General features: G+C 39.3%; 2 protein-coding genes across 2 annotated transcripts; both read left to right on the top strand.

The window, feature by feature from the left end:
• The first annotated feature begins 14,270 nt into the window (after positions 1–14,270).
• On the top strand, positions 14,271–14,918 carry LOC129890854 (60S ribosomal protein L35a-3-like). Its single transcript, XM_055966313.1, has one exon. It carries the CDS (start codon positions 14,313–14,315, stop codon positions 14,610–14,612), a length of 300 nt encoding a protein of 99 aa, XP_055822288.1. The 5' UTR covers positions 14,271–14,312; the 3' UTR covers positions 14,613–14,918.
• Positions 14,919–16,141: 1,223 nt separating this feature from the next.
• On the top strand, positions 16,142–16,699 carry LOC129890547 (uncharacterized). Its single transcript, XM_055966083.1, has one exon. The coding sequence runs from the start codon at positions 16,142–16,144 to the stop codon at positions 16,697–16,699; it is 558 nt and encodes a 185-aa protein (XP_055822058.1).
• The last annotated feature ends 2,506 nt before the right edge of the window (positions 16,700–19,205 follow it).

Below are 19,205 nucleotides of genomic sequence, written 5' to 3'. Positions count from 1 at the left end.
TTGGTGAACAAATTCAGGCCCAATCAAATCAACCTCACCAACTTCAAACCACCCAATGGGCGATCTACACCTCCTTCCATACAAAGCTTCATAAGGAGCCATTTGAATGCTTGCATGATAGCTATTGTTATATGCAAACTCTATGAGAGGTAAGTGGTCATCCCAATTTCCCTTGAAGTCAAGCACACATGCCCTCAACATATCCTCCAATATCTGGATGGTGCGCTCTGCCTGGCCATCTTTTTGGGGATGGAAGGCTGTACTAAGGTTCACCTTTGAACCGAGTCCCTTCTGAAAGGATTTGTAAAATTGGGAAGTAAATTGAGCTCCTCTGTCTGAGATGATAGACAGGGGAAACCCATGCAGTCTGACGATCTCTTGAATGTACAACTTTGCATAATCCTCTACGGTGTCAGTAGTCTTAACCGTCAAGAAGTGAGCTAGTTTCGTCATTCTATCCACAATCACCCAAATCAAATTATGTTGCTTTCGGGACTTTGATAGGCCTGTGATAAAGTCCATGTTGATCATCTCCCACTTCCATTCTGGAATTTCTATATTTTGAGCTAAATCACATGGCCTCTGATGCTCGACTTTCACCTGTTGGCAATTCGGGCACTTGGAAACGAACTCTGCAATATCTCTCTTTATCCCACTCCACCAATAGATTTCCCTCAAGTCATGATACATTTTGTAGAGCCCAGATGAATAGATTATCTAGAACTATGCGCTTCGGCCATAATCCTTCCTCGAACACCATCGACATCTGGCACACACAATCTATTTTGGTATCTCAATACACCATCTCCCCCTTTGGTGAAAACTATTACCCCTTGTTTGTGAACAACTTCCTTCAATCGAAGAAGGACGGGATCTTGGTCTTGTTTCTCCTTTACCTCTACCACAAGTGAGGATGTAGACCCATCCTGAACAGTAACTCTTCCTTCATTTTTCTCTTCCAGACGAACTCCCAATCGGGCTAATGTATGTACCTCTTTTGCCAATTCCCTTTTTCCTTTTTCCTCATGGGCAGTGCTACCCATAGACAACCTGCTAAGAGCATCAGCAACAACATTAGCTTTACCTAGATGGTAGAGGATGCTCATGTCGTAGTCTTTGAGTAGCTCGAGCCATCTCCTTTGCCTCAGGTTGAGTTCCTTCTCGCTAATGACGTATTGTAAGCTCTTGTGATCGGTGAACATATTGACATGCACCCCAGACAAGTAGTGGCGCTAAATTGTAAGCACAAACACCATAGCTGCCAGCTCAAGGTCATGAGTTAGGTAGTTTCTCTCATGAACCTTAAGCTATCTTGAAGTATAGGCTATCACCTTCCCCCTCTACATCAACACACAGCCCAACTCAATTCTAGATGCATCACAATATATCACAAAGCCCTCTATACCATCGGGCAAAGTCAAGATAGGAGCAGTGGTTAGCTTGGTCTTCAATTTTTGGAAACTCTCCTCACAAGCATCGGACCATTGGAACTTAGCCTTCTTTTGGGTCAGCTTAGTAAATGGTGATGATATGGATGAGAATCCCTCTACAAACCTTCGATAATAGCCGGCCAAACCCAAGAAGCTCCTTATCTCTATCAGGGATATGGGTTTGGGCCAATTCTTCACAGCTTAAATCTTCTAAGCATCAACCTGAATACCATCTCCAGATACAATGTGGCCTAAGAAAGCCACTGATGCAAGCCAAAATTCACATTTGGAGAACTTTGCATACAATATCTGCTCTCTCAAAGTTTGTAAGACGACTCTAAGATAATGGGCGTGCTCCTCCTCATTCTTGGAGTAAACCAAAATATCATCTATGAATACAATCACAAATATATCATGATATGGTTTAAACATTCGGTTCATGAGATCCATGAAAGCTGCGAGGGCATTTGTCAGCCCAAAGGACATGACCAAAAATTTAAAGTGGCCATAACGAGTCCGAAAAGCGGTCTTCAGAATATCACACTCCCTCACCTTAAACTAATGGTAGCTGGATCTCAAGTCTATCTTTGAGAAATAAGTGGCACCATGAAGTTGATCCAATAAATCATCTATTCTGGGGAGAGGGTACTTGTTCTTTATGGTGACCTTGTTCAGCTGCCTGTAATCAATGCACATTCTAAGGGACCCATCTTTCTTTCACAAAAAATAGGACCAAAACACCCCACGGTGAGACACTCGGCCTAATGAATCCCTTATCTTGCAAGTCCTTCAACTGATCCTTCAACTCTTTCAACTCAGCCAGAGTCATTCTATATAGAGGGATAGAGATAGGCTGGGTATCTGGGAGAACATCTATCCCAAAGTCGATCTCCCTATCAGGAGGGACTCCAGGTAGGTCTTCAGGAAAGACGTTAGGAAACTCGTTAACAATCAGAACTGACTCAAGGGATGGAGACTCAATACTGTCATCTTTCACTTGTACAATGTGATAAATACACCCTTTTGAGATTAGCTTTCTAGACCTAAGGTAAGAAATAAACTTACCCTTAGGCATAACCGGACTACCCTTCCACTCTATGATAGCTTCATTCAGGAATTTGAACTTAACGATCCGAGTCCTACAATCAATAGAGGCATAACAGACATAGAGCCAGTCCATGCCAAGGATCATATCGAAATCAACCATGTCCAACTCAATTAAGTCGGCCAAGGTATCCCTATGATGGATTGACATAGTATAATCTTTATAGACTCTCTCAGCTAAGACAGAATCACCGATAGGAGTAGCTACGCAAAAAGGTTCACAAAGATATTTAGGAACTTTATTGAATTTACTAGCCACGTAAGGAGTCACAAAAGATAAGGTGGCACCCGGATCCATTAATACATAACAATCAAGAGAAGAGACTCAAATTATACCCATCATGACATTTGGAGAGTTCTCCTGATCTTGACGACTACCCATGGATATATATGGTCTGTACCTCCACTCGTACCCGCAGTAGTGCTCCTCTGATTTCCCCTAGCTGGTGGTGTGGTGGCAGAATGCTGGACTCTATTTCCTCCTGTTGGACACTCTCTCTGAAAATGGTCCATTTGGACGTATTTATAACAACCAACCCTTCCTACTCTGCATTCTCCCAAGTGGAGCCTACCACACTTGCCGCATGGTGGCTTCCCCCTTGAACCTTGACTTACACTGGCATGGGATTGAGAACCCTGGGGTTTGAAATTTTGGCAACTCTGTTCCTGCCGATCATACCTGTTCTGCGGTATAGGTGCACTTGCTGTGGACGGGGCATAGTTGGGAGGCCTCTTCTGGAAGAAGGAACTGTTGCCCTTGATTTGCTTTTACTCATTCTCATGGCCAGCTGATCTTGACTTCTTGCTCAGATGCTCCTCTCTGTCTTTTCTTTTCTCATCCTCCACCTATTGAGCATACACCATTAACCTCGAAATATCTATGTCTGAGATCAACAATGCTGCTTTGCACTCTCTCTTCACATGTCTCCCTAATCCGGAGATGAACTTTCTCATTTTTGACCTCGAATCTGGGATCATCTCTGGAGAATACCTAGAAAGCTGGATAAACTTTAGGCCATACTCCTTAACTGTCAAACCCTCTTGTTTCAGATTCACAAATTCCTCCACCTTTTCTTCCTTCAATTCTTGAGGAAAGAAGTGGTCAAGAAAGGCTCCCTCAAATTCATCCTACATAGCAGGTTCGGCATTCTCACCTCTACCTTGTTCCCATTGGTTATACCAAATGTTTGCCATACCCTTGAGTTGATAAGACACCAACTCAACCCCCTCAATTTCCGTAGCATGCATACCTTTCAGAATTTTCCATATCTCATCAATAAAGTTTTGGGGGTCTTCATCGACCTTAGAACTCGTGAATGCCGGTGGATTCATTCTTAGAAAGTCTCGAATTCTGGTGGCAACAGACGGCTCTTGGGAACTAGAGTTAAGAGTGGGCGAACTCTGGTTACCATTCCGGGCAGCCATTAATTGTGTGAGCATTACAATCGCCCCACGAAATTCTGCCTCTGATGTGGGTGCAGGCGGGGTAGCAGGCACTTAAGGTGCCTCCGCATACCTCGCAGGTTGGCCTCTAGCCCTTGTTGGACGTACCTCTGATTGGGGCATCTCGGCATTATCAATGTTTCTATGGCTAGCCGTACGTTTAAGAGGCATTATCTGTAATGTACAAATGCACGAATTAGAAAGGTGTTTTATAGAGTTTAACTCTATCACACGAATTCAGAGTATGAAAGAAGAAAAACAATTCCTAATGTATTATAGCCTCCTACTTATAAGTGTGGTGTACAACACGCCCATAAGCAAGACTCTACTAGACACGGCTTCATAGACTCCCTAGGACTCTTGAACTCTGGGCTCTGATACCATGTTTTTCATGCCTCGGGAGGTACCTTAGACGTAACTGGCACTTGAAAGCCATTTCCGACCTTCAAGCGAACCACCTAATTCAATCACTCTATCATTCATTCATATATGCTCAAAGGAAGGCTCAATCATAATATGCTATTTACAATATAGGGGCCGAAAGATAAACATGTTTAACTCAACAAAATAAGTGTAATAGGACTCCTCAAAATAATAGTCCAACCTCCTCACACTCTAGTCTATGAAGCCTCTATCAAAGTATAGGAGGTGCCAATGACAAGTCCATGGCTACCAACAATCAAAATAAAGGAGACAACATAAAGCTATACAGGGAGCTCAAGATCCTCCGAAAGCTAGGAGGACTCACCACGTAGATAGAAGTGTGTAGATAATCAATGGTGCGCTAGTTGATGATCTCTGGTACCTGTCTCTATATCATGAAATGATGCAGGCCAAATGGCGTCAGTACATGGAATGTACGAGTATGTAAAATGGCTGGAGGAAACAAACATCAAGAAAACATCAATATCAACTCAGGATCTCAACTCATACATACATGACAACTCACTCAAGTGTCCTAAGTCTAACAAGAATAGTTTAGACGGGACTAACTCATAAGCCATTCAACTCAACTGACTCAGAGCACTATCAAGACCTAAATGGGAGTTTGTCTCATCCGACAACCATCACCTATGAGCCAGTGATAGTACAACAATCAGACATTGTTGCCACGTCTGTCCATACCTTGCCAGGGCATGAATGCCTCCCTAATCATGGATACCATCGATTAGTCAAGTCCTATAATTTCAGGACAAATAAATAGGAAACATCCGACTTTAACGGTTCGATCCCATGGGAAGCATCCGACTTTAATGGTTCCATCCCTACCTACATTGGCGGCGTAGTTTCTAGGGTTGGAGTATAGACTGTACTCTCACTCGCTTCGGTGCTCGATACTCCTCCCATGACTCCATGCTCATAATACTCCCTCAGATCATCTCAAACAAGCCCTCACGGCTAGTTTCATGTGGAACATTGCCCACTCATTAACTTTATCCTCATTTCAACTCAATTAAGTCATAATGGCAAGTTCCTTTTAGGACCTTGTCCACTTATCAATTCTATCCTCCAATCAACTCAATCAGGCCTCATTTAGATAAGCATTTATGACATCTTCTCAAGACTTATCATAATTCTGTGGCTTTAGCTCAATAATTCAAGTAGAATAACATATTTAAGGAAATTGACTTATGCATCATAATCACATGGTTAAAGAGAACAACAAAACATAATAACAAGTCATCTCCATCAACTCATACTAACATGAAGGTTTTAGGAACTTCTAGCTCAACCACATCAACACAAACAAAGTCAAATTTATAGGAGACAAAACGCATTCAAGCATAAACCATACCAAGAAACTCCATTTTCATGGACATCTAACCTCAAAGCAAGAGTAGGGCACATAGGTGGACTCCACCTATAATTTGGATAGCCTTACATACCTTAGTGAAGACTTGAAGAAAACCTTAGTGTTTGGTCTTCAATGGAAAGCTTGAAGTCTTGAAGCTCTTGGAACAATCTCTTGTTGGAAAGGGAGAAGGAGAAGAAGAAGAAGAAGAGAGAGGGATTTCTAGGGCTTTTTAGAGAGAGAGTGAGGCTGCAAATTATGATCCCAAAATTCCCAAGGATGATACATATATAATTTGGGTGAATTCCCATATTGCCCCTCCTCACAAAGTTCTGAAAATAGGCAAAAATGCTCCTGGCGTGATAGTGGCGCATTGCGCCATTGCAGCGCCAGGCTGATTACGCCTAAAACCAACATATCTCGTAGTGGCGCGCCGCACCAAGGACCAAACTACTAAGGCACATTCTTGGCGCGATAGTGGCGCATCATGCCCTTATAGCGCCAAGGCCATATTTTCTGGGTTCTGGAAAATAGGCTTGAAAACCCTGCACACCTTATAGTGGCGCACCGCGCCAGGGGCCAAACTACTGAGACTTGTTCTTGGCGCAATAGTGGCGTGTTGCGCCACTATGGCACCAAGCCCAGATTTCCAGCAATTGCAATCCAGGCCTGAAATCCCTGCCGTGCTAGTTCGTCTTAGGATCATCGTATCTTTCGACTCCAAACTCCAAAAATTACATTCCTGGTGGCATTGGAAAGAAGACTCGACAATCTTTAATTTGATGGGTAGTGAGCCACCTAGATTATCATCTTTCAAAAGATAGGGTCGTTAGAAGTCGACCCCTTATATGAACTCATCCTAAAACTTAGCCATGATGAATCTTTTGGACTTAGCTTGGTCTTAGGTGTCCTTCATGTCCCCACATTACCTCTAACGCTGCTCAATTTCTCAAAGACTCATCTTAACTCATGCAAATGCTCCACAATACTCGAGTTCAACCCTACCCAAATACAAGAAAGGTCTGAATCTTAGGTAAAATATTTGAGGGGTATTACAGTCTCATTCTCTTAAATTCGACATAGTCGTAGAAGTACTTTTGAATCTTAAAATGTGGTGGAACAATCTCAATAGAGACCACAAGAAGACTCTTAATCAATACATGGGGCTATTGACATCACTCTTAGAAATGCTTGCTTGTCCTAAATTAGTCGAAGCCCTCACCGGATACTGGGATAATAAAAAATGGTATTCCATTTTGGGACTGCAAAAATCACCCTGACAATTGAGGAAATTTGAGATGCTATAGATACCATCGGTACGGGATTAAAATGAAGAGTAAAAAAGGAAGAGAATATTCTGATTCCCAATAAGCCAACCACCGAAGATATTATGAAATACCTCAACCTGAAAAAGGATCTAGTCGATTGGGTTCATGGATCAAGCGTTGCTTTCAGGGATCTATACAATCGATTTGGACATACAGATTTCTACATAACTTTTAATCAAGATTTTCAGTCATACAAAGAATGAGATGAAACACGACCGCTAGTATTTGCCATTGCACTGTTAGGAACCATGGTGTTTCCTCAAGGTCTGAGCCTTACTATCAACACTCGGATTATCATGTACACTCGGATTATCATGTTTGCTCACACCGCTTTCCATGGATTTATTAGTCAAGAAGTGGTAAATTACTATCCGTTTGCACCTACTATCTTAGCCGACATGTACTGCACCTTGGAAAGGTGCAGAAATGGGTATCATTATTTTTATAGAAGTAATATGCTCCTCCAATAGTAGAGAATGAGTCATTTACTCAAGGAACAAGGAACTCAAGAGCTCACTATTCTAGACAATAGAGACCCCCTCTTGGGTCTTAAACATGGGCTATATTGGGGGAATCTCGATAGGAGAAAAACTAAGAAAGAATAGACTCGAATTTTCTATGGGTTGAAAGAAGATGACATATAATGGATGTTCAGTAGATTCATTCCAAAGGAAATCGTGATACGAGGCCATAAGCATCTATTTTTGCCACTTTCGGGAATTTAAGGTATTCGGCCATATGCACCTATTCGACTTATGTGGCAGTTTGGGAGAAATGAAATCATACCTCCAATAGGGCATCCCAATATTTATGTGTTCGACCACAAAGATGAAAAAGTCCCAAATGTAGGAAATATACTGAAAGAATGGAAAAATCCCCCAAAATTGGTTGAAGGTACTCTTGTCGAAGACTGATTCAACGTTGGATATATGGAAGGATACAAGACGTGGCTAAGCAACAACATGCAAGGTCTTTTATTTTTAGTTCCAAATATTTATCGCAGTATTGAATATAAAGAGTCAGAAGCAAAGATAGAACTGGAACAAGTCAAGAATGAAGCACGGAGAATGCACGAGGTGTTCCTCCAATAACAAGAGGAGGACAAGCATATTATGAAAAGACACAAACATACTATAGAAACCCTAACCCAAGAATTGGAAGACCTGAGGGGTAATTTGACAGATATGGATACTTGGATGGAAGCACGGAAAGAGAGCACAAGATCCCAACTTGGGAGGAGAAAAGGAGTTGGTATGATGGTTATTGGTTGATGGCTCAGTATACACTTCTCCATGCCATGGGTCAAGTAAAAAAGAGCCGAGGGGAAGAAGGACCATCGGGAGCACCTCGATAGTTTCATCCCCGCGTGTATTGATTTGCCCCTACATGGGCTTCATTCTATGTATTTTTCACTCCTGCATGGGTTTGCTTTTGTGTATTTTATTTTGATGTACTTTTCTAAAATGACCTCTGCGAGGGTCCTTTTGATTTATGTATGTCCCTATCCCTTAAAATCCCCAAGTTTTATTTCATTTTTATCCTTTTGGAAGGAACTCTTTATTATTTATGTAGAATTATCTTGGGGTTATAGGATAGTTTAAATGTCACACATACATCTTCCAAATCTGCTAGGCCTACCCCTTGGCGTAAAAGGGCAATCCATTTGTTTAGGACGCTCAATAACTGTTTATGTGCCTTATGTGTTTATTTGTCTCATTATATGTGATATTTTGCATTACATGTTATGAACAAAGAATAAAATATTCGTTTTTGATTTATTTTTCTATTATCCAAGTATTTAGAATTGATCTGTATTGAAAAACTGGTCGAGCATCCTTATGTCATGAGATAAAAACTTGTAAAGATTCCTTCCCCGATCAAAATCTGTTAGTAGAGAATAGGAAGATGACTGGAAATAATGAGAATACTGGTTTGATAGAGATTGTTGTGGAAGGCCCTGTCATCTCTGAACCAAATGAGCTGATTTCACAGTTGGTGCAACAGATCATTGAGATGAGAGTAGAGATACAGAAAAATCAAGAATTGTCAAATATGGCTATCGTCGTAAACACGTCGGTTCTAGGTGAATGAAGGCCTCCACTCCATTTCCATCCTCCAATTTCAAGTATGGAACACATTCGAAAACCATCCTCAAACCCCGCTCAAAATCCCTCTATTATTGACCTCAGTGCCTCAAATCCCATCATGCTTCTGCTTCTTACCAAACACCACTTTACCCCCAAAATAACAACCCTCAAACCTTCCCTCCACCACAAAATACCAACCTTGAAACCTTTCTTCCTCATCAAACTGCCAATCCATAAGTTTTTCCTTACTCGCAAAGTCGAGATGTTAATAATACACAAACCTTTCCCCATTACCAAAATTAGCATACTAACCCTTTGACATTTCCCCAAAATTACAAGCTCCTCATAATACACAAAATCCCTCCATTATCCCGCCCTTACCTCAAAAGACAACTTTTCAAATTCCAATCCCAAATAAACCCTATGCCAATGGTTCTGAACTTGATCACTATGAGGAATAGGAAAGAGAGTGGAGAACAAAGGAACAAATAGCTAAATTAAATATGAAAGAGGAGATCATGAAAGCTATGAAGGAGTTTCATTATACGCCGGATGTTGCAGGATTAAATTATGAAGATTTATGTATCCACCCGGATTTGGACCTTCCAGAGGGGTTCAAAGTGACAAAATTTGACACTTTTAGAGGAATAGGAAATCCATTGGCTCATCTAAGAGCATATTGTGATCAACTAGTAGGGGTTGGAAAGAACGAAGGTTTACTAATGCGGCTCTTTAGCCGAAGTTTAAGTGGGGAGGCATTGGAATAGTTCACCTCCCAAGAAATGAAACAATGGTCTAATTAGAATGCATTGGCCAAAACTTTTATCGAGAGGTTTGTTTACAATGTGGAGATTGTTCCCGACCGCTATTCTTTGGAGAAAATCAAGCAAAAATCCACTGAAAGCTATCACGAGTATGCATACATATGGAGGAAAGAGGCCGCTAGAGTTCGACCTCCCATAAAGAGATTGTTTAAGTATTTATACGTATGCTGGAGCCCAAATATTATGAAAGATTAATGTTGCTCGTTGGAGAAAAATTTGTCGAGATAGTCAAGGTAGGTGAGACTATCAAGGATGGGCTCAAGACTGGAAAGGTAGCCTATGTAACCTCCTCAAATGGGTTTTCAGTATTGTTAAAGAAGAAAAGAGAGGATGTATTTTTCATCTCCTATACACCCGAAGGGAAGAGATTCACCAACAGTAACCCTAGGAAATCTGTACCTTTCAAGGCCTATTCGCGAGATCCACAAAGTTCATATCAAGTTTGCTACACTCAAATAAATTACCAAACCCCACTTTCCAGTTGCCAAACTCCATCCCCAAATTACCAAGTCCCACCTCAAAGTTATTAAACTCCACCTTCTAATTACCCATCTCTATATTACCAAAGCACTCCGCCAAACTACCAAACTTCACAACCAAATTACCAAACCCAACCGTCTCCAAGATTTCAAACTCCCATACCTTCCCACCAAAATTGCATGATTTACCATCATGTACCCCCACCCCTGTAAATTAACTACAACCTTTCTCAACCTAATTTTTAAAATAAGCCCACTAAGAGTTTTACTCCTCTAGTAGAAAGTCGGACTAAGTTGTTCTAAAGATTAAGAGATGTAGGCATTGTTCATCCCATTGCACCTAGACCGGATGATACAAGCTCTTGGTTCTTTAGCGTTGATAGAACATGTGCATATCATTCCAACAGTGTCAGGAATGACACCGAAACTTATATAAATTTGAAGTATAAGATTCAGGATTTGATTGATTGTGAGGTCATCATTCTCCAAACCTCCACTCCTAACGTCAATAGTAATCCTTTGCCAATTCATGGAAGGGTTGTTATCAATATTGTTGAGATGGAAGAAGATTGGTATTTAGCAAAAGCTATAGTCCCATCCTATCCTAATAGTTTTGAAAAACTTATGGCTTTGCTAAGCATAGATGAGAAACCAGAATTTGTGATTTTGACACCTCAAAAAGTTATTGCTTTGGTACCGAGAGAAATCCCTAACCAGAAGAAGTTTGTGATCAATACTGTGATAACTCAGGGAATGACAAGGTCTGGTAGGTGTTATACCCCAGAAGAATTGGCTCAAGGATGGAATAAGAGAGACCAACAAAAGAGACTGATCAGTGAGGCAGAGGCTGAAGAGTTTTGGCGGAAGATGCAGCCAAAAGAGTATTTTATAGTGAAATATTTGGAGAAAGTGCCTGCCCAAATCTCAGTGTGGGCATTGTTGATGAGCTCGCAACAGCACAGATATGCTTTGATGAAAGCTTTGGATGACACTTATGTCCATTGGGTAGAGATGGAGATAATATGGCTGCTATGGTGAGTCGAGTCATTAAAGGACACCGCATTAATTTTAGTGATGAAGAGTTACCTTTTGAAGGTGTGATGTATAACAAAGCTCTTCATGTCGCTATTAAGTATTGGGATAAGATCATGAATCGTGTATTGATCGATAATGGATTGGGTCTTAACATTTATCCTTTGTCGACTCTCAAATAATTAAACTTTGATTTGGGAAAAGTCTGATAGAACCAAGTTAAGGTTAAAGCCTTCGATGGGGGTCAAAGACATACATTAAGAGCCATGAACTTGGGTATTTAGGTAGGTCCTACTGATTTTGTTGTAGAGTGCTAGGTGATGGACATCACCACCAGCTACAACCTACTATTAGGAAGACCATGGATCCATATGGCTGGATTCGTGCCTTCTACTCTCCGTTAGATGATAAAGTTCATGAAGAATGATTGTGAGGTGGTCATTTATGGTGAAGGAAGTAATTCAAAAAGTTGCACACCAATTGTTGATGATATTACTAGAGGTACTGACTTCTACACAGTGGATCTGGTAAATGCCACTGGCGATGATTTGGCTCCACAGCCTCCTATGCCTTCTGTCTATAAAATGATAGCCACTGTCATGCTTTGAAGCGGTTTTGAGCTAGGATTCAGATTGGGGAAGCATTTCCAAGAAATCATCGAGCCTATTCAGATTCCCGATAGGGGATTTAAGTATGGTTTAGGATATGTCCCCATAGAAGATGAAAAGATAGATGTGACAAGCAGGAGTGTTGATCAGGTGTTGGCTAGGATAACACCTCACTTGTATTTGTCATTTCCCATGCGAGAACATATGAATGATAGCGGTCTTGGGGAAGGAATCTAGAATCTTTTTGAGGAAATTGACACAATCTCAGAGGAAGAAATAGAGACATCAGGCATCCCTGATGATGAGCCAGAGGAGCAATTAACTAATTGCATATCCACAGCGCTCTTAGTCCCTCACTCATCTTCGTAGATAGAGACATATTACCTATTTACTTTTAAATTCATGGTAGTTTAGAGAAGTCCCAAGACCCACCCTTTTGTTTATTTCTATTTTGTTATGCTTTAAATTACTTTTGTGATGTTTGAAAAAAGGCAGTTTGACCCACAGTCATGGCCAAAATTTGTATTTATTTTGATTTAAATAAAGAACTCTTTTATTGCAAAATTTACTTATTATTTGCTTATTGATCTATATTTTACTTATCTGACTTTGTTTGCTAATGATTTCAGTAAAAATAACTTAAAACCTGCTAATATAATGTCATGTCACAAGCTAAATGAACAAAATAAGATAGATAGTGATGAGTTCGAGGATTATGATGAAAATGATACGATACTTGAACACCTTGTCGAGGGATTGAAATAATTTGAGGCGCAATACAAGCCAAATCAAGAAGAAACTGAGGCTGTGAATCTAGGAGATGATGAGTGTATCAAGGAAACCAGAATTAGTGTCCATTTAACAAAACCTTAGAGAAAGGAACTAATCAGTTTGCTTAGAGAGTACATTGACATATTTGCCTAGTCTTATGATGACATGTCAGGTTTGAGTATAGATATCGTGTCTTATAAATTGCCGATTAATCCGAATTGCAGTCCAGTAAAACAAAAGACTCAAACATTCAAGCCAGATTTGAGTTTGAGGATCAAAGAAGAGGTTACCAAGCAAATTCGATCCAGTTCCTAAGAAGGATGGACAGATCAGAATCTGTGTTGATTATAGAGATCTGAACAAAGCTATCCCTAAAGATAACTTTTCATTGCCACATATCTATATTTTCATTGATAATTGTGCCAAGCATGAGATGCAGTCATTTGTGGATTGCTACACGGGTTATTACCAAATTCTAATAGATGAAGAAGACGCAGAAAAGACGACTTTCATCACACCGTGGGGTGTATATCATTATTGAGTAATTCTATTTGGTCGGGGCCACTTACATGAGAGACATGATGACCATTTTTCATGATATGATTCACAAGGAAATTGAAGTGTACGTGGATGATGTCATTATCAAATCCCGTGAGAGTGTAGATCATTTGACTCACTTAAAGAAGTTCTTTGATCGTCTATGCAAATACAACTTGAAATTAAATCCCGCTAAATGTACTTTTGGAGTACCAGCTGGCAAGTTATTAGGGTTTATAGTCAGTAGAAGGGGTATCGAGCTTGATCCCGCTAAAATCAAAGCTATTCAAGAATTACCTTCACTAAAGACCAAGAAGGAAATGATGATCTTCTTGGGAAGATTGAACTATATTAGTTGATTCATAGCTCAGTCCACGTTGATTTGTAAGCCTATCTTTAAACTACTGAAAAAAGATGCATTGAAAAAATGGACCGAAGAGTCTCAAATAGCTTTTGATGTAATTAAAAGTTACTTTTCTAGTCCACCAGTGTTAGTTCCTTTGAGAGAAGGAATTCTATTATTGCTTTATTTGTCTGTCTTAGCTAACACATTTAGATGCGTGCTAGGTCAACATGATGAAACTGGAAAGAAGGAACGATCAATCTACTACTTAAGCAAGAATTTTACTCCATATGAGGCTCTTTATATTCTTTTCGAGAAAACTTGTTGTGCTTTAACTTGGATTGCTCAAAAGTTACTTGTCTAGTCCACCGGTGTTAGTTCCTCTGAGAGAAGGAATTCCATTGTTGCTATATTTTTCTATCTCAAATAACGCATTTGGATGCGTGCTAGGTCAATATGATGAGACTAGAAAGAAGGAATAATCAATCTTCTTAGAAGTCAGCAATCAGTGCAGCTTCAGCCCTTGAAGCGAAAATGGTGAAGGGACACCAAGGAGAACGCGTTAGACTCTACGTTAGAGGAACTGTTCTTGGATACAAAAGGTCGAAATCCAACCAATATCCCAACACTTCGTTGATTCAGATCGAGGGAGTGAACACTAAGGAAGAAGTGGACTGGTACCTTGGGAAGAGGCTGGGATACATCTACAAGGCAAAGACAAAGAAGAATAACTCACACTATCGTTGCATTTGGGGTAAAGTTTGTAGGCCACATGGAAACAGTGGTGTTGTGAGAGCTAAGTTCAAGTCCAATTTGCCTCCTAAGTCCATGTGAGCTAAGGTTAGGGTTTTCATGTACCCAAGCAACATTTAAGTGGGGAATTTAGAGGTTATGGATCTGGATTGAAGTCGTTGGTTGCTTTGGGTGGATTTAGTGTGCCACATCAATGTTTTCAATGATGAGGAATCTTTATCCTTAAAAGTAGTTGAGAGTCAAATTTTGTAATTTGCTTTGTGGAGTTTATCATATTATGTTTTTTTTTATCATTTCTGGTCAATACCAAGACTAAAACATCGGATTAGATGTGGCTAATTTTGCTCATGGAGCAATGAAACTTTTTTGTGACTAAAAAAAACAAAATCTACTACTTAAGCAAGAAGTTTACTCCATACAAGGCTCGTTATACTCTTTTGGAGAAAACTTGTTGTGCTTTAACCTGGATTGCTCAAAAGTTAAGACATTACTTGTCTTCATATACTACATATCTCATTTCCAAGATAGATCTATTGAAATATATCTTTTAGAAGGGGATGCCGATCGGGAAATTAGCTAAATGGAAATGCTTTTAAGTGAGTTTGATATTGTGTCCGAAACCCAAAAGGCGATAAAAGCACAAGCCTTAGCTGATCATCTCACAAAAAATGCAGTAAACGAAGCATATGAACCGCTCAAAACTTATTTTCCCGATAAAAAAATATCATTTGTAGGAGAAGACATCTCCGAGGCATACCCTGGTTGGAGTGTATTTTTTAATGAAGTGGTGAATCATGAAGGAAATTGAATCGGAGCAGTCCTAATATCAGAATCTGGCCAACATTATCCTATGGCAGCCAAACTCTGATTTTGTTGCACGAACAATATGGATGAGTATGAAGCACACATCATGGGTCTAAACATGGCTATTGATAAAGATATTCAAGAGTTGCTGGTAATCGGAAATTTAGATTTACTGATTCATCAGGTTCAAGGGGAATGGGTCGTGAAGAATTCAAAGATTGCACCGTATGTGAAGTTAGTGCAAAGGTTGTGTAAAAGGTTCCGCAAGATCGAGTTTAGGCATACCCCAAGGTTGTAGAATGAATTTGCTGACACTCTTTGTACTATGTCCTCAATGATCAAACATCCAGATACAAGTTACATTAACCCTGTGAAGATATATTTGAAAGAACAACCCGCTCACTATTCACATATCAAAGCAAAACCAGATGGGAGACCTTGGTATTTTGACATAAAAAGTATCTAAAAATCGGAACTTATCTAGATAATGAGACTTTCAATAAGAAGAAAGCAATATGTCGAATGGCTAACAATTTCTTTCCAAGTGGAGAAACCCTTTATAGGAGAACTCCAGATATGGGACTTCTCAGATGTGTTGATTCCATTGAAGCTATGAAGCTTCTCGAACAGATTCATGCAGGAGTTTGTCGAACTCATATGAATGGGCTTACTTTGGCAAAGAAGATCCTTCAAGCTGGCTATTTTTAGATAACCATGGAGCATGATTGTTGTAAGTATGTGCAAAACTATCATCGATGTCAAGTGCACGGTGATTTGATTCGAGTACCCCTCATAAACTCAATGCTATGAGTTCTTCTTGGCCATTTGTGGCTTGGGGTATGGATATCATTGGTCCAATAGAGCCATCCGCCTCTAATGGATATAGGTTCATTTTAGTTGCCATTGATTACTTCACCAAGTGGGTGGAAGTAGCCTTGTATAAATCAGTTACGAAGAAGTTAGTAGCAGAATTCATCCACAATAATTTGATATGTAGATTTGGAATATCGAATTCCATCATTACCGATAATGGAGCAAATCTCAATAGTCATTTGATGAAAGAGATATTTGAGAAATTCAATATTAATCACCAAAACCCAATCGCGTATCATCTTCAAATGAATGGAGCCATAGAAGCTGCCAACAAGAACATAAAAAAGATCTTAAGGAAAATGATTGACAATCACAGGGGTTGGCATGAGATATTGCCATGTGCTTTGTTAGGATACCGAACGACTGTCAGAACCTCAATTAGAGCAACCCCATACTTGCTAGTATATGGGACGGAGGCCCTAATCTCCACCAAAGTGGAAATACCTTCATTGAGAAGCATTCAAGAAGCTGAATTGAGCAACGCCGATTAGGTTCGTAATCGAATTGAATAATTGGATTTGATTGATGAAAAGAGAATGACTGTCGTTTGGCATGGTCAACTGTACCAACAAAGAATGACTCGTGCTTTTAACAAGCAAGTGAGACCAAAAACATTTGAAGTTGGTCAGTTGGTTCTTAAACACATTTTCCACATCAAGATGAGTATAAAGGAAAGTTCGGGCCAAATTGGCAAGGACCTTACATGGTTTGCAAAATGTTATCTGGAGGTGCTTTAATATTGTCCGAAATGGATGGACAAGATTGGCCGAAACCAATCAACTCAGATGCCATCAAGAGATACTACGTTTGAAGGTTCAGAGTTTTTGTAATTATGTCATTTACTTATAATCGTTTTTATGCTTTTTTGTTTTAAATTGACCCTCCCATTTTCTTTAACCTACATATGACCTGAATTCTCAAGAATGAGATACGTAGGCGTCCTATATCACCTTAGGTCATTTTTCTATTAAAATCTCTCATTTTTCATCTATCTCCTGAGAGGGGAACTAAGTTGACCTGATTTCTGCCTCAATGGGTTATTAGGCGCCACAAAGGTTCAGTCATATCTTCAGTAAGTTTTCTATTTTATAATAGAAACTGAGACATAATTTTTTAGAGGGACTCAAAAATTTCAAAGAAGGTCTTTCTACGAAAAAAGTCCGACTAAGGTGCATCAGAAAAAGTAATTGGGATATAATTTTTGATAGGATCTCAAAAATTCTACAAATCTCTTATTGGTTGTTTGATATTCACCAAGACATCTAACTAGGACAGAAATTTTTGAGGATGACCTCAAAAGTTTTATCCAATATCATCAGAAGGTTTTACTCAACTTCAAAGTTCAAGGCTGGATTCAAATGATCCCCAACATTGTTAGAAGTTCAATGTCAACCTCAATACTCTCCAACACCATTAGAGTTCAGAGTCAACTACAAAACTTTCTAGGTATGTCAAAACTTCCCAGCTTCAACCCTCAAGAATTCTCAAAATTTTGTGGACAAGCTATCAAACATGCTCAAAGTTTTGAATCAAGGACGTTCATTTAAGTTATGCATGGCATGACATTTGGTAGTGACATTTTCCAAATTACTTTTCAAAAAAACAACTCATCTTATTAAAATATTTTAATATATCGAATATTTTGCATAAAATATATTTTTGTCTTATATTTACCGAGAAGTGAGGAATCAGAGCAAGCAATCGAAGATAGCAAGACAAGGAGCAAACAAACAGAAAATTCAACACAGATTAATCCATTCAAAACTAACAAATTTTCTGTGGATGCAGATTTATAAAGGATCATCATATCCCTCTATTCAACAAGTACAAAAAAGTCAAAACAACAAAGAGTCAAACGTGATAATTTTTGTCATCAAGATTCATCAGATGAAAAGAAGACGTTCAAAATACGAGCAATAATGCCTCATTCAAATCCCTAACAAACAATGAGCCAATGAATATAAAGTGTTCAAAAATGAGCATGATATTCACACACTAATATCAAAGTGATCAGGCACTTTGTACATATTTTCAAGAATTTTCCTTAAATATTTTTTGCTCAGTCGTTAGTTAGAACAATAATATGTCTATTACTTGTTTCCTTTTGAGTACAGGAACACGCGAAAGAGCTACTTTCAAGTCATGCAAGCTTCTATAATTATGTCAAATTGTATTCTCCACCTAATGGACATACATAAGCCGCATCAAATACCAAAGAAGGTTTAAAGTGCAACTAGCCAAAATATCCAATATCATGCCAAAAATTGATCAAATATCAACATCTGAAGGATATCGGTCATCATCTTATCAATGAAGCATCACCACCCTATCAATAGGACATCATCATCATTACACATTCTAATTTCCAAGAGGACCATTCATATTATACTACCAAAAGTGGTAATATCATTGTCAAGAGGGTCATTCATTTATATTACTCGAAGTGGTAATATCATTGCAAAGAGGGTCATTCATTTATATTACCGAAAGTGGTAATATTATTTCCAAGAGGTCCATTCATATTATATTACCGGATGTGGTAATATCATTGCCAAGATGTCCATTTATATTATCAGAAGTGGTAATTGCCAAGAGGGCCATTTATATTACCAGAAGTGGTAATTGCCAAAAGGGTCATTTATATTACCGGAAGTGGTAATATCATTGCCGAGAGGGCCATTATTTATCATATCATTGCCGAGAAGGCCATCATTTATCATATCATTGCAAAGAGGTCCATCATTATCATATTATTGCCGAGAGGGAGATCATCGTTATCATATCAAAAAAAATATAGCACCACGTAGAACTTTCTTAACAGAAAATTGGGACACGAGTTGAAGAATAACTTCCACCACAATCAAACCACACCCCTATCAGAAGGCATGTGGTATCTCTTTGAGTGAGTTAGTTTCAATTTCTCTCCAAAAAACTTTAACTTGTCGACGGAAGCAACTTTTCAATCTGAGTGACAATACACCAAAAACTTTGGAAATT

The sequence above is a fragment of the Solanum dulcamara genome, chromosome 5, assembly GCF_947179165.1.
Source record: "Solanum dulcamara chromosome 5, daSolDulc1.2, whole genome shotgun sequence".
In the NCBI taxonomy this organism is placed as follows: Eukaryota; Viridiplantae; Streptophyta; class Magnoliopsida; order Solanales; family Solanaceae; genus Solanum; species Solanum dulcamara.
This window is presented reverse-complemented; position numbering and strand designations above follow the sequence as displayed.

Bases quoted from the DNA above. Each gene is read 5' to 3' on its own strand.
- LOC129890854 (XM_055966313.1), top strand. From the start codon at position 14,313: ATGGTGAAGGGACACCAAGGAGAACGCGTTAGACTCTACGTTAGAGGA.
- LOC129890547 (XM_055966083.1), top strand. From the start codon at position 16,142: ATGAGTTCTTCTTGGCCATTTGTGGCTTGGGGTATGGATATCATTGGT.